Source organism: Lates calcarifer, linkage group LG9, assembly GCF_001640805.2.
Source record: "Lates calcarifer isolate ASB-BC8 linkage group LG9, TLL_Latcal_v3, whole genome shotgun sequence".
Lineage (NCBI taxonomy): Eukaryota > Metazoa > Chordata > Actinopteri > Centropomidae > Lates > Lates calcarifer.
In genome coordinates this window covers 12,890,474-12,906,435 of record NC_066841.1, presented here as the reverse complement: position 1 = coordinate 12,906,435, position 15,962 = coordinate 12,890,474, and the positions used below count along the sequence as shown (strand labels likewise).

The window sequence follows — 15,962 nt, the reverse complement described above, 5'->3', positions numbered from 1 at the left end:
ACTGCCATGCCATTACATAACATTACAAGTATCCTGTTGGGCGAGTTTATGTAGCCTGTAATACATCACTTCTAGCTCTCATGGTTACAAACCCTTAGTAGCTGCTGTTAGCAAATGATCGTTCTCTTTAAGCTTACATCCTCATAAACATAGTCACTATCCCCATTTATACACTTCTCATTAGATAATAAGTAGAGCACAACATTTTTACTGTAAAAGGAAGGATACACTCATACATGCAGCCTTTCATTACCCAATGACCTGAGCTAAAACTTTCTGCCACCCCTGCACCCCCCCCCCCCGCCTCTAATTTCACCCCTGCCACCTCCTGTCATTCATCCTTTCTCTCCCTCCTTCCCTCCCTCCCCTCTCGCTCAACTCTCCTCGCCTGTTCTTCCTCCCTCTTTACCCAGAATGCAGCGCAGGCTGAGCAAGCTCAGCTGAGCTATAAAAAGGCACAGCATGGGGGAGGGAGGGCTGCCGTGTAGCAGAAGCCGTGCAGACGCGCACACACACTCACGGGGATCCAGGGACAGCAGCCCCCTTGCATTGGGATCTAGAGCCTCAGCGCGGAAGAGAGGTCAGTACAGAGGACAAAGGCTTCTATAGGAGGAAGAGCAGGCAGGAAACGGCAGGGACAGGTCTAACTCAGTCAGAGGGAGTGAGGAATAGAGAGATGTCAGAGAGAAGGAGTGTGTGCAGACAGAGTGGGCAGGGCTGTTAGATAGGATGGAGAGTGAGAATAACAGTAGACCAGTAACGGTCAACTACCATCCTGTGTCTCGACTAACTGATCACACTGTTTAAAATGGTTGACACTGTCACAAATTCAGGCTTTTCTGTATGGCATGTAGCTTGTGTGTGTCATGTGTCACAGTGATGGCACTCAATAGATGACATAACTGTTGTTCTAAAAAAAAAAAAAAAAACATCACTGATTCTTATTTTTTATCTCCAGACATTCAAGATTGCAGATGGTTTGCCTCCACTTTAATAATATTTAAACATTGTCCTTCACCTCTACCCATTAAAGGGCATTTTCATACAAGCTGCTCTTGCCTTTTAATTCCACTGCCAAGCCTTTAGCCACAGTAATGCTCATTCACAGCTGATTAGTGGCCGAGTGCTATTCAATTTAGAACACAAACACGTCCACTACAGCTAACCGTTAACACTGAATATATCCTGCTCCATCTTTTCACAAACAACATGGAATATCTCCCACTGCACTGACGTCAAAGGGTCCCCTGTTCTCCCTTAAAGGGACAGTACGCTCAATTAAATTGCAGAGTATCTGAGTAACCAACAGCGTACAGAGAGAATGTGCAAATAGATCATGTGCGTGCAGCATGGGTGCACTTTGTTATCACTCCTGTTGATTCCAGGGGCAGCGAGTGAAAACTTCAATCCCATGTGCTTTAAGAGAATGATTGAAACGCTATCTAGTAACAGCTGCAGTCTGACCAGGTCTTTTTTTAGCTGGGCTGCATGTTAAAAAACAGTAATAAGACATGTGGGCAGGGCAGACGAGATGGACTGACATTTGGGTGGAGGATAGAATTACAAAAATCACGTTTCCATCGGGATCTTTAAAGTAGTGTAACATTCTGCATTCAACAGTGCACTCAGCTGCATGGTATTACATTATCTAGTTGTAAGAGAGTCATGCATTTTAAAGGGATCTAATCCTGATGCAAAATTCAGATGGCTTTGTCCACATATGACAAAATCCTGTTCAAACATCTTGCCACATCTACAGTACTGATACAGCCTCTGCTGGGAAATGTATCAGAGTATGTTTTACTCTAAATACTGTAGTTTCACTTCCATGCAGTATTGAGTGCAATTCCCTCACAGAGAGCCATGTGACGTTATTTGCACCGTATTTGAACTAGTCCATGCCAAAGAAGTGGGAGACCCAGAGGATGGCACCATAATAGGCCAGAGTGGGATTCCCAAACAGGCTCTGTGCTGACTCAAATGACAGCCTCCAAGTGACATTTACTCAGACCTCAGGCAGACATAAAACTGGACACCTGAGAAGCAGTACCACCAATACTGAGGAGTACTCTGAGTGAGAATCAGAGAACAAGCTGGTAGCATTTCCAGCTTTGGTTTGTACTGTGCTACAGTATATCTTCATCGTTCAACTAGGGAACACATGTGAGCTCTAGAAATATAGAAATCTGTCATTTAGACCATGTACAACACATGTTTCTTAGCTGCAGTACAGCTGCAGTGAAACATATCACCTTTCTAATACTCTACATCCCTTAAAAATTATTTGTCAATCTGGCACCATAGAAAGAGAGTTGTTTGAATAGCAGGCATGTGCCAGTGAGCAAACAGCCACATTGTCACAAGGTCAAATTTAAGTCTTGTTATTCAAAATATTCAGTACTGTACCAACAAATATATGTTTTGATTCTAATATTTTCTAAGCACAGTATGTTTTTTTCTCCCCTGGTGACCATGCTAAGCTTGGACCTCACCATGTAACCTAAGAAACCAGCCATTTGCCTCCTGTTACAAATCTGGTTTCATGAAACTCAGACCAGCGACTTCTCAGGTTACTTGATAAGCACACACGTCTGTGATGTAACTAACCTGGTGACAAGCAAATACAATAGCCAAAAGTGTGTGTTCATGACTGTATGGAAAGGGGAAAATTGCTACAAGATGATAACAGACATAGATGGTATATATGGTATTAGGCCTGTAGAGAAGATTAATATCTGTGCAACTACCCAAAGCACATGCAAAACAGGCTGGATATTTTGGCACAAGCGACACCTGCCAAATGTTAAAGTTATTTAAAGGCAGTTCTCTCAAACGCGCTCATTTTCAGCCCGAGCACATGACACAGGCAGCTAGTTGAACATATCTATTTACACATGCCACGATGACTAACCAAACCTCCTTCCTCATTTTTGTCGTTTCTGTTTCTTGGTAAACTAAAAGAGAAATGTAAACAGGAAACTCTGTTGCTGTTGTCTTATTTAGATATATTCAGTGTTATCAAAAGGCATTCCTGTGCCGATCAAATATCAAGGGACTGGAACTGGTCTTATCCTCTGGTGGCAGCTTTACATAACACCACTTGCAACAGTCAGAAGCTTCTATTGCTCTGTCAGGTTGGCTGAATCTCCCGGAAGTCACAGGTTCTCACTGTTTTTCAAAATATATTAAAATAGCTTTTACACCACATGAGGAAAACAAGTTGATAATTGCTGGTGAAGGGTTTCAGTGGGGTTGTTGATGAAATTTTTCTGAGCGTTGAGACATACTGTAAATGCTATCTAGTATCGTTAAGTTCAATATACTTTAAATGCAGCTACACTGCACACTAAAAACATGCAAAAATTCTCTATGCATCACCTATATTTACATCACACATGTGAATGCTGACAGTAACACTACCAGCAATATTAATACTACCAGCATCCACTGATGCATTTATGTGTTTGTGAGCCTGTTCAAATAATTATATGACCTAGATCATGCTGCCTCCATAATTAAAAGGTGATGGGGCACCTTGCATTCATGGTGGGAGATGTAGCCTTGTCCAAACCCTTATTGTCCACTTTTCACACAACACAGTTGTGTTTACTGTACAATCATGGACTATTTAGGAAAAAGTGTGACTTATTTACATTGTCCTGCTGTCAAAGTAGTGAATTTATTTGCATTTCTTTGCCCTTTTCTGTCTTTTAGTTGAAGGAAGCACTCATACTAACACAACGCCATGGCAGGTAAATAATACATGCTATTGTACATGCTTTATTAATGATAATTGTGTAAAATGTTCATTTGTATTATTTATTACCAGTCTTATGGAGTTGAAATAATGCAGAGGCAGGCTTGTTGTGTTTTCTTGAGCTCTACTGCCCTCTTTTGGTGATTTTTGAGAATACATTACAGTTTACATTTAAAGATACAGCACTTAGACATGGAATTCCATTTTTAAAATAAATTATGATATTACATTTAATTGACAATAAAAATATATTATTATGATATAATGTTCATACAAAATGTGATAGTTAAGATATTCAATAAAATATAGCTTTAAAAAAGATTCAAAATTCTGTGTTTTTATATCATTTTCAGCAAATTTGTTAGATTTATAACTTTTCTTATGGTCATACCTGGAAAAGTCCTTCTAGGCCTTATAAACTCCCTGATACCTGGCTACATAACATTCTGAAGTGACAACAGTTGTCATGGCAACACTGTTTGAGTAATAGCATAAACCTGCACTAAAGCAAACACAGTGAAAACAGCGTGGTGGACCAGGTGAAACTGTGCCCTTGCAACTTCACAGAATGGGAAATATATGTACCACTGATTCCTCTATACAGCATCGAAATGGTTTGTTCCAACAATCCTTTCCTGGTGAATTGAACTTTTGGTGAGAAGAAAACTTTTACCTGTTCACACATTTGGACTCAACCTCTTTTGTACGTGCTCATTTCAGACAAAATTAAAGATGCCAAGATCATCTTTGTTGTGGGTGAGTACACTTGGTCTGAATAATGTCTCATTTTTAGCAGCAACGCATTTAACCACCAGCAGCTGTCTCCTTCATGCTACGCTACACGCTTGCTGTCTCTCTTTTTCCAGGCGGGCCTGGCTCTGGAAAGGGCACCCAGTGTGAGAAGGTAGTCGCTAAGTATGGCTACACTCACCTGTCATCTGGGGATCTGCTCCGTGCTGAGGTGTCCTCTGGCTCTGAGAGGGGCAAGAACCTGCAGGCCATTATGCAGAGGGGAGAGCTTGTGTCCCTGGTAAGAGAGAGATATATACTTCCATTTAAACAATTTTTCCAAAAAGCTTTATCTTTTGTTACTTATGCTACTGAGTGAAAGGGCTATTCAGTACAGAACACAATTTGTGAACAGATAAGACTAAAATATGTCTTGTAAATTACTTTCTATGTGAGGTGCTATATCACTGTGAAAGCTGGTCATAATATTCTGGGGCTTGCTTCCAGGACACAATCTTGGAAATGATTAGGGACGCCATGATCGCCAAGGCTGATGTCTCCAAGGGCTTCCTTATTGATGGCTACCCCCGTGAGGTGAAGCAGGGCGAGGAGTTTGAGAAGCAGGTAGGAGACGGCGTGAGACTTTAGGGCCTGTAATTCATCCCTGCAACAATGGACGAAAGCTTAAAAGAATAAACTGTCTTTGATCCCAGATTGGCAAACCCTGCCTGCTGCTGTATATCGATGCCAAACCAGAGACCATGGTCAAGAGGCTCTTGAAGCGCGGTGAGACCAGCGGCCGCTCTGATGACAACGAGGAGACCATCAAGAAGCGTCTGGACTTGTATTACAAAGCAACCGAGCCAGTCATCGCCTTCTACGAGAGCCGTGGTATCGTGAGGAAGGTGGGTAATATCAGCTATGCTGGTGAACTCTGGAAAAAGCAGAATGTGTGATATCTGACATGTATTCTGACATTATGATGTCGTGTTGCTTTGCCTAGATTGACTCTGAGCTGTCGGTGGATGACGTCTTCGGCCAAGTGTCCAAGGCTATTGATGCACTGTAGTAAAACAACATAACTAGATGAGCTGTGTCTGGTTGTTGTTGTTTTATTTTTTTATTTTGTCAGTGTCAGTTTCATAAGGACAAAACATGAACAACAATGGAATGAATAATGTTCCCACTCAGCTTGGTAAAAAAAAAAGAAAAAAAAGAAAGAAAGAAAAAAAATGAAGGCCATTATGGATCGAAGATGCCTTAACTCTACTTCAATCCAGCAAAACACACAACAAAGAATCTTCTTAACGCAGCATCTGGAAATCCATTCATTCCTTCATATAAGTCTCGCTTCCATTCTGTGCTTAAATATGTATGTGGATGTATCTAAGCGATATCTCAAAAGGTACTGTATACAGGAGGTGTCAACCATCTCTGAACCTTGAAGGTACCATGCTTACTCTGGGGCAAGCCTGCACTTTACACCAATCCTTTTCCCCCCTCTCTAACCCTGCCATACAAACTCCAGAGATCATAGGAAAATTATATAGATTCCTTTGTGACTGTGCCATTGAGCAATGGCAGAGATCATCCCACTGTGGTCAGCATTAATTTCTCTTAGTCCATTTATAACAATATTTAAAGCACAGAAACTTTCTAGTTTTTCATCAAGGTGTACACATGTAACATGGGTGTCTATAAAGTGGTATATGTAAAAAACAAAATTAAAGTATAAGAAAAATATATATATAAATTTATTAGTGGTGACTGTGTCTGACTATTTATAAGAAGCCCTTTCCAATGACAAGCAATCGAATGTATCTTAGTGTGATATAATAACACACAAACTGCCATTGTGAATAACCATGCACAAACACAGTGTAACCCTGACACACACATAAACAACAAGTTGAAAAAGGAAATTCTTTTCTTCTCAGAAAGCATGTAGACACAACAGGATACAGGACACGTTGCTACAGCCATAGTTCATCACTGTTGTTATAACTTTTCCTTTGAGCCCATGATGACCAACAGGTCTTCCTTTACCTCTCACCTTCATCACACATACACACACACACACACACACACACACACACACACACACACACACACACACATACATACAATACAGCTGGCCAAGCAAACACACTGCAGCAGGTATCCGGACTAACCTCCAAGGAGAGCTCTGATCATGACTCCAAGCTGTAGGGATGAGGAAGAGGAAAACAGCTTCTGAAGGGGGGACAGGATGTGTCCGTCGGAAAGTCAATCAAGTGAAGGCGTCTGTAAGCACTTTCATAAAGTCATCGAGGATGCTGTGTGAATGCTAGGAATGCCGCTCTTACCTAATAAAGGTACAAAACAAAGGTGAAGAAAGGAGGTGGCGGTGGAACTTATCACGTACAGCAGAGAGAGAAGGAAAGGGATGTCTGTGATGGGTGTTGGGGAGCGAGGACACTATGATCCTATGTGTCATTGTGTGCAGAAATTCAGGGATCACAGCCTATTATGAATTAAGTTAAAGGACCACCCCTTGAACTGCCAAGTACAAAACAACTGACAATATACTTAAAGCTGCTATGTGTAGGATTTGAACACTTGCAACTTTAGGGGCCCCCTGGTGGTAGTATAAAACAACAACAAGACCATTTTCAATTTGGTATAAATTTCAGCTCCAGCCAACCCAGGCACCTAGTCTGTGTGATCAAATCAAGTGAGTAGCATTTATTCAGTCATCACATGCAGATAGGAGTCAACAAGATAATTAATTTTCCACTGACCTGCAGGAGTAATGGTTAAATCCTTGAAACAGACTTAATGACTGTGGAGATGTGTTAATAAGAAAACTGAAATTCTGCAGATGTAACCCTCTGTGTAAGGTCTCCACCAAGGCAGTTAAGATTAACCTAAAAAACTATGTGTACATGATTTCATTGTGTGCACTCACTGCAGCAGCAGAGACTAATGTAATGACAAGGAAAGCTGCGCACAAGCAGCTATTAATATCACGCATCAGTTTGATATCACCTATGTGGGTATAGGGTCATTTATCAGTGAGGCTGGTAATACAAAGATGAATCAGATGGAAAATGTACTGTGGCATATGGCTTAAAAAAAAGATTTTAAAAAATCAAAGCTTGTCACAGACATACTGAATACATGAATACTGTGTGGATTCATACATAATATATGCATGCATACTACTTTTGTAGATGCACTAAGATAAAAAAAAGTTAGTGGCATAGAGATACACTACGTGAGGAGCCCATGAATAAATGTAACTTGGACATGCCATCTCTCATGGGGATCATCTGGGCTACCGTCCTTCCAAGGGTGATACTAAGACGATCACAGCTTTAGACATGACTCTCACTGAGAAAATATCCCCTTTTTAAAATGTCACAGACAATTACATGCAACTTTGTGACTCCAGTATAAAATGAACCAGGACCACTCACTTAACTGAATCCTAACTTTACTTCCAGCAAAAAACCCTCAATTACATTCTGGAATGAGATATGATTTTGCAAATGGCATGTTTCTGTAATGAGGGTCTTGTCAATTAGCTGCCTTATGGGATTGTAGATGTATATAAAATGACTCTGTATGGCCGACGGGCTTCTGTTCATCTCGTATCAGTCTCGGATATTACTGCTGCAAGGCCATGCGTCAGATCCCCCCTTGGAGGACGATAAGGAAGCAAGTAAGCTGGCGCATACACTTTATTCTCTCTCTCTCTCCTCTGTCGTGGACTGCGGCAGGCTGGCTGGCTGGCACCACAGAGACCCAGTGGCACCGCGCGGGAACCAGCGTCAACCTGTGATGAAAGACGATGGCCGATTGTTTCCTGTTATTGAAACACTACTCATGGGTGGGGATGGAGAGTTGGGGACGTGGTGGTGGTGGTGGTGGTGATGGTGGTGGGGTGGGAGTTGGTTGACGGGCACGGGTGGGGGCAGGCTCCGATAAAAAAGGAAAGCCATTGAAGGAGAGTGCTACTGTAGAAGTGTCTTTTGGCAAGCCACAGATGTGATGGAGTGCCTCAAAGGAATGCCAACTGTGACATATGCCTCCGCTATTAAAATCCAAGCCATGCAAAATACTAAAGGATTGCAGTCGTTTAAGAAACAAAGAATACAAAGTATTTCTGCTTAGCGTCGTATCCCATGAGCATTTCTTTGTTCGTGCTGCCTGAGGGAATGAGGTTGAGGCAAGTTCACAGTCAATATGCAGAATATCAACTAGCCTTAGAAAACAAGGCTCTCTGCATGACTGTTACTGATGCACTGTGGGTTGTTAGCTCTCTACCATGTCAGTTAGTCCAATTAGTCATTTAGCACTTGTGATCTGCAATCATGGAGTAATTAGAAAAGGCCTGTGCCCAAAGTTTGAGTGCACATGTGACCTGATTTAAATTAATTAAAGTGGGTGTCATTGTTTGTGTGATATTGAGGTGTATGTTCCTGAATCATAAATTCCACAGAGAAGGAAGGAGATATGCTTCACTTCAAACACTCCTTTTAACTTTTTTTTTTTCTTAATGTCACTAGGGCTAGGACCAAATTTAACTGAAATGCTTCACTGGCTTTTGCCACTGACTTGAGAATGGAGGAGGACAGAGTTTGTTACTGCTCTCCTGTTTGACTACAACATTTGACGAACATTTAGACCCTCAGCTGTGAGAGAGAGGGGAACAGAGAGAGATGTACATAGTTGTTTGTATAATTTTGTTTGCAGCAGCAGTTTTGTAATTATTCTAAATTCCTTCAAAGCATTGCCAAAATCTCGTCTGCAGTATATCTCTGTTTTCTTCTCAGCTCCGAAATAGACTGTGTGGAGAGTTGATTTGATGGGATGATGACTCCTCTGGGTCTGTTTTGTACAGAAGGATGTTGTGTCTACACTTTTTTTCCCAGTCTATTTTTCCTCACAAAATGGTAGTGGTGCAACAGTCAAAGACAAATGCTGTTGCCTCAAGCAACATTTTTTTTTGTTGGGTTTATCAGGTTAAACAAATTAACCAATAATTGAATAAATGTTATATGAAAGCTAATTCTAATTTATAAATATCTCAAAGCTCCCACTGAGAGATTGTTAGGCAGATAGTACAGTTCACAACATGTAAAACTAGTAACAACTGGTGAGCTCAAAGTAAATATACATGTCTGTTTTTGTAATTGTGTTTGACTTTGAACTGTTGGTCCACACACCCACGGTACGCCCACATAAGTGTTTTTGCTTATTTTGGCTGATGAGGCCTCCTCTCAGGGCTGTGTGGCCATGTACAGACTGAGCTTGATAGGCATACCTCAAGGAAAACTTATTGGCATGTCACATTTGGAAAAGTACAGGTATAGATAATAAAATCAATGATAACTGAATTCCACTTTGATGTTTCAGGTCTTGCTATAAACCTTTTTTCACAGCAGATATTTTGGCATGATAACGGTATAAACACAGGTGTAACTGATAACTTCAAAAAACAACTGTGTTCTGTTTAGTTGAGCTAGCTCCAGGGTTCTGGTGTTGTGCGTGCTGGCTCGCTGACACGGCTTGCTGGGACACTTGAAGGAACTGATCCATTGTTAAATTTGTTCCACCTGTGATTTCCCTGCCATGACAAGTCAAAAACACCTGCTGTTACAACGTCTATTGTGCGTGCTGGCTTGCAGAGTATTTTCATCAACCTGTTTACATGTGCGTTTTCAATAAAATCCTAAAAAGAGTCCAAATATAACAAAACTTGGCTGGAGTGGATAAGTGGGTGTATTGACAAAAGCAAAATGTCAAAGTGCAATAGAAACAGACTTAGTAAATAAAACCATGACGTACATGAAGCATGTCACTGAAGCCTCCACTCCACTGAAGAAACAGTGGCTGACGATCCATGTCTTCAGATCTATGTGGACGGACAAAGGGTTTGTATTAATATGTAATATCTTAATTAATACCTGAAATAAACATACAGTTCCATCACATTTTCCACAAGGTTTGCTTAAAGTTTGATTACAGCTCTTATATGAGTGTTAAGGGTGCTCTCATGTTGTGCTATCTACCTACAATGTTTTAATGACATCTGACTAATGTTATTAGTAACACCTGTGCTGTTCCTATGACAAATCAAAATGTCTGCAGTTAAAAAGACTTGCTGACATGTTGTTTATTTCCCTGTTGCAACTGTCAAACTTAAACCATTATCATTTATTAGAGCTGTGTCTGAAAGCACTACTTTATAATATAGGAGACACTTAATAGTTCACTTTTTAGTGAGCAATAAATGAAGATGTCAGACACTTGTGAATTATAACGATTTCATTATAGATGTAGGGTTGCGCAATGATAATTTTTACATTAATAAAGTGCAGCGCATTGCATTTAGGGGCTGTTAGCTGAAAATGTTGTGCATAAGAATGGAACCTGTAATGACGCCTGCTAACTGAAAACAGGTAAATAATTTTCACTAAAGCAAACATGCTAATATTTCTAAATTATGCATCAATTCCCTAAGTATAGACCATAAAATATAACATTGACCTTTAACAGACAATAGGTGAATAATTCTGAAATGGCACTGTAATTATACTGAAATTGCCTCCCTGGGGCATAAAAAAACTCACTTTCTCACTTTATATTTGAGTGTGAGGACCATATGTCAACTTGTGTTAAAAAAAAATTAAAGTACATAACATAAAATGAGTGAAGAATCAAGCATCGTGACAACATAGTATCAGCTCAGGGCAGCATGGACTTGATTAAAAACCTGTCTGGAGATATGTAAATGAGAGGAAAAACATTTAAGTCATAATCTGAAACTTGTTGCCAGGTTGCAACACAAGAGGTGGCAGCATGGGACAATAATTACAACACACCTATTGAGCTTGCTGTTCTCATCAATATCAATGCTGTTGTCATTTAATTTGCAACACAACAAAGACAGACAGGTGTTATGCTGTGTTGTGTTGCATAGTAAATGTGTCACGTTTGCTGTGCAGGTGAAACGCTGGTGAGGGTTCTGTGAACAAACAGGTACAACTGTGTGTGTATATAAGCATTTGGCCACATCACAATTACACATTAAAAATTATTTTTAGCAGATAATAATGATATTGATACAAAATAGAAAGGAACACAACTAAATCACACAGAAAAGAACTTCAGAGGGTTACTTTTGCAGTTTGGTCCCTGGCCCAGTTCTTCAGAAAGGTGGTATTTCTCCTTGAAGTACCCATAATGATTAAGGAATCTTACAAAACTTTTATGACAACAATGTTAGGATATTACTAATATATGTGACTGACGTTCTGTTGGAGACAGTCAGATGCCAGATAAAACTATGACTCATGTGTTTCCACAAAATTAATATCCTTTGTAGTGAAACCCTGGTTATTTCATCCATCCTGTTTCTAAAGATCACAGCGTTAGCCCACTTTGGAAAGTACCACATACCACGTTGACACGCTGATAAAACAGTTTTACAGTCAATGTAAAATGTGAATGTAAAACCAGGAGAGATTATTAAAGTTTTCATCAGTCATAATTTTTCTGTGAGTCCATTCTAATCACAATATTAAATGTAGTCTGTGACATTTGTTTTCTCCTTTCTAATCACGTCCTAACATTACACACGACAAGCTGTGTGAGCAATAAAATGAGTGAATATTAAATATGGGTTTAAAAGTACAGTAAACAGTAAGTAAAGTAAACAGTTTGACATTTTAGGGAAAACACTCATCTGCTCTCTTGCTAAGAAGTAAGTCCTCAATAAGAAGACTGATACCTCTGACACCTGTGCTAACGTTAAAGTCATTGGACGTTTAGCTCAGCTTAGCATAAAGACAGAAGACAGGGAGAAAAAGCCCAGGCATCAAACAAACGTTATTAAAAAGAGAGTATTTACCATGACTCCCCAAATTTAATTACTTAATATTCAGTCATTTATATGTCCCTTGTGTGAGCCTTATGAAAAATACTTATGACCTGTGGTTTTACGGACTCCTTTCTCGTTGCCGGGCAACCGCAGGTGACTACAGGACCCCAGGAAATAGTTCTGCATACATCCATAAACCACATTTGGGTTGGTTGTTAATCTGTATGTATTTACACTGGACATGGAATTAAGTACGCCGAATTAGCTATTAACAGTTTTTTTTTCTTGTAAACCTACCACTGGATAACTAAATTTGATAATGAAGAAATCTTAAAAATCTAATGATTCTCAGGCATTTTCTGAAGCGTTCTACTTCCTGGCCCCTTCTTTAAGTATGCATTATCTCTCACTTTTCTCTCGCTATGAGATGGTTTTCTCATTATTACAATGACGGGATATGATAATTGCAAGATTTGAAGATTTGAAATTTTTGTTATAAGGAAGTTTTCTATATTTCTGTAACTGTCACAGAAATTTACGGCAAAAGGCTATTATATAGCAGAGTAGACAATTAAACGACGCCTATTTTGGACCACACAGAGACAATGCATGACAGGGTCAGCACTTAACCAAGAAAAAACAGAAAGAAAAAAAGGAAAAGGCCGGTGGGAGGGGTGCAAAAGTACATCTGCGCCGCCCAGGCAGCACAAAAAGTTGGGAAAGTCCTGACACCGTTACATCGCTGAATGCAGCCATATCATCGCCTGTGGATTAGCAAGCCTGCCTAATTCAAGAAAGCCACCCGACCTAAAAAGTAAGTTTTGTGATTCATTACTTTATTTTCACTTTTATGTTGCTTCAGGAAGGTGTGGTCTGTTTTACCTCACTCTGATAGCCTAGAGGGCAGTAAGTTAGCCGTGATACTTTATTCCTCGACAAGTCTGTTTTATGTCTATTAGCTTACGAAATATTTTAACATTAGCTAATAGTAAGGTCGGCTAATGCTAAATTATAGAGCCGTGAAAACAAGGATTTATGGACAAACAGGCTGACTGAACGGGAGTCATACTGTTCATTTTAGTCTACTATTTCGCCTCATTAATTAAATTATTATTAGTTTATCAATGTATAGGCTGTCAGTGGACCAATTGAACCTATTCTATTCATTTCTAAAGTGCACTTCTAGGAATTGTGTCGCTGGTTGAACATAAGTATCTCTTACAGTAAGAAGTCCAGGGAAATAACGTGACTTGTTTGTTTTCCTTTGGAGGTGCATAAACAGTTTACACAGGCTCTTCCTTTCCCTCTATATGAATCATATAACAAGAGCAGTCTCCTCCTTATCTGATTTCGGCATTGTGATATTATTTAAAGAAAGCCATGTCGTAGTGCTTCCTGAAACAGTCGGCCAGAAGTTAGTGACCAGCAGATAACCCTTGGGTTCAGACCCTCATTGTGCACAAGGAAGAAGACGGAGAGAAATATTGTGGGATTGCCTCAGGAGGAAAATCCTGTCATGCTACTGAAGGAATTTAAAACATCTGAGTGGCATATGTGTGGTTAATCAACACCAGATGATAAATTTGTGTTATTTTAATGACACAGTCTTGGATAATGGTAGATTTGCACACACGGCATGCTTTGACATTGAAATGCTGAGTGTGGGGGTGACATGCATGTGATTGGCAAGTTAGTAACATTCTTATCAAGCATCACATTTCCTCATTGATTCCCCGCTTCTTCTTTTCCTGACCTTCCGACCATTAAAGACTGGAATTGTCTGCTCCTCCACTGCCACAGTCATTGCTGCTCTGCTGCTAGACAAGGACGCTTCAACCACCACTCCCTGAGTACCCTCACACCCCAGAGACCCAGACTCAGCTTCTACAGCCACCTGAAACTTACACTTAACAAGACATGGAGGGCCACATGGTGCGGTTTGCCCTGCTTCTGTGCATCGCTGTTGCGGCCTCTGGTAAGCTTACCAACTGATATTCAGTATTTCCAGCATTTTAGATCTTATATTACCAGAGTTTCATCCTTTTACATGCATTTATTTAAAAGTCTATAATCTTAGACAGGCCTCCATGGAATATTTCTGTCAACCTTGGGTTCAAAAGCAGATATTAATCTCATCCTGTCCTGTGTTCTGAGGTCATTTCATTCTCAAGACATAAAAGAGCATTATTTGCTGTTGTGTTTTCTCTTGCACACTATATCAGAATTTTACAGCTGGTCTGTAGAGAGAGGTTATGTGCAAAATAGTTGTTGTAGAGCCTCTTGGCTTGAATGATGGTTTGTCTTTACAACAAGATAGGGAGATAAATGCGATGACACACGAGCAAAGTTCAATACCAATGCAGCCCCGAATGGTATTCAGACAACTGAACCACTGAGTCACCCCGGGAAGCTTTTGTTTGTGTAATTTTTCAGGTTTTATTGTGATAAAAGAATATCTTCTATAAGGACAGTCCAGACACAAGAAACAGGGAAAAACATGTGGGGAGCTCATACATTTTATGTGATCCTCCTTCTGTTGGCCCCCCTCTAACACTCCCTCCAGTGGCTGCCCGTGACTGCCCATATCAAATTCAAACCTGTAATCCCTACAAGGTGGCAAAGGGATCTGAAAACCCTCTCTATGCCCTCAGGCCATAATCCAGCCTCATGCTCTTACCAGTGCCCTATGCTGCTGCTTCGGGGTGTTTGAGTCTCACTTCCCTGCAGCAGTCTGGCATTTGGGGTGGCCACATGGCCACATGGATTTCAATTAATAAAACAATACTGAATATTTAATTTATATATATATATATATATATATATATATATAATGAATATCAATACTAAAAGATCTGAGATCCCAAGATCTGAGAGTACTAGATTGTAACATATAGAAGTTATTTAAAAAATGTATAGTACCCTACCATTGTCTAATACAACATTAACTGTCAGTAGAATAAGCTTGTCAGCATTCATTTTTCAATGCTACACTTGAAGGTGAAACAAACATTTCAGTGCCAAATAACCTTTTTCATACTCTGGGTCTATAAACATACAAAAGAAAAATAAACTGGCATTTCCAACTTGCCTTTTTAAATAAGGCAAAGTGGCCCTGGCAAGCATACATCGTTGTTAAGATTATGTGCCAGAAAAACAAGCCTGTTCACTGATTCTGGCTCCAGTGCTGACCTACTGTATGACAAATCACAATATTGCCACAAGTGCTAAACACCCTCTCAGCAGGGGTGCTGGTGGCAGGGATACAGAGGTATTTTTTGGCCAACTGGCAGACCTGCAGAGAGTTGACCTCATGCAGTCTCCACCGCAGGGGATCAGTCTCACTGTCTGCTGGTGGAGACTGCAAGGAGCTGTTTAGCTCAGCTTTAATTGCCTCTGTGACATATAGTCCTGTGCTTGCTATCTTTTTTTTTTTTTTTTTGAAAGAGGTTCCAAGAATTTTCTCTTTCCTCTTATTTTTGCATCTGCTACAGCCGCTTTAGGAGATGGCCCAGAGGGAGCTCTGACACTGTTCTCAGACAGCAGGGTACTCTGACCCTGTGTACTGAATGTTGAAACATTAATCAAAACATTGGTGTGATGCATATGAGT

The 15,962-nt window shown here is 40.2% G+C and overlaps 2 protein-coding genes and 1 long non-coding RNA gene across 5 annotated transcripts in view; 2 read left to right on the top strand and 1 right to left on the bottom strand.

Moving 5' to 3' along the window:
* Window positions 1–421: 421 nt before the first annotated feature.
* ak1 (adenylate kinase 1) lies at window positions 422–5,573 on the top strand. The gene is made up of 7 exons (XM_018662527.2): window positions 422–580; window positions 3,715–3,752; window positions 4,478–4,513; window positions 4,624–4,787; window positions 4,994–5,110; window positions 5,200–5,391; window positions 5,490–5,573. Exons 2-7 carry the CDS (start codon window positions 3,746–3,748, stop codon window positions 5,553–5,555), a joined length of 582 nt encoding a protein of 193 aa, XP_018518043.1. The 5' UTR covers window positions 422–580; window positions 3,715–3,745; the 3' UTR covers window positions 5,556–5,573.
* Window positions 5,574–9,296: 3,723 nt separating this feature from the next.
* On the bottom strand, window positions 9,297–12,535 carry LOC108874118 (uncharacterized). Of its 2 annotated transcripts, none has more exons than XR_001959604.2 (3): window positions 12,464–12,535; window positions 10,319–10,385; window positions 9,297–10,097 (listed from the first exon to the last, which is right to left on the bottom strand). It is a non-coding gene; the product is annotated as an uncharacterized LOC108874118 (long non-coding RNA). The 2 variants fall into 2 exon arrangements; XR_007813830.1 differs by having other exon boundaries at window positions 12,384–12,471.
* Window positions 12,536–13,009: 474 nt separating this feature from the next.
* eng (endoglin) overlaps window positions 13,010–15,962 on the top strand; it is a 40,781-nt gene continuing 37,828 nt past the window's right edge. Inside the window, exons 1-2 of one of the 2 annotated variants that reach the window (XM_018662381.2) lie at window positions 13,010–13,167; window positions 14,154–14,328. In XM_018662381.2, coding sequence (XP_018517897.1) covers window positions 14,271–14,328 — 58 coding nt within the window. In that variant the 5' untranslated portion in view covers window positions 13,010–13,167; window positions 14,154–14,270. Of the gene's footprint in view, window positions 13,168–14,122; window positions 14,329–15,962 lie in introns of both variants that reach the window. The other variant, XM_018662380.2, reaches the window with a different exon arrangement.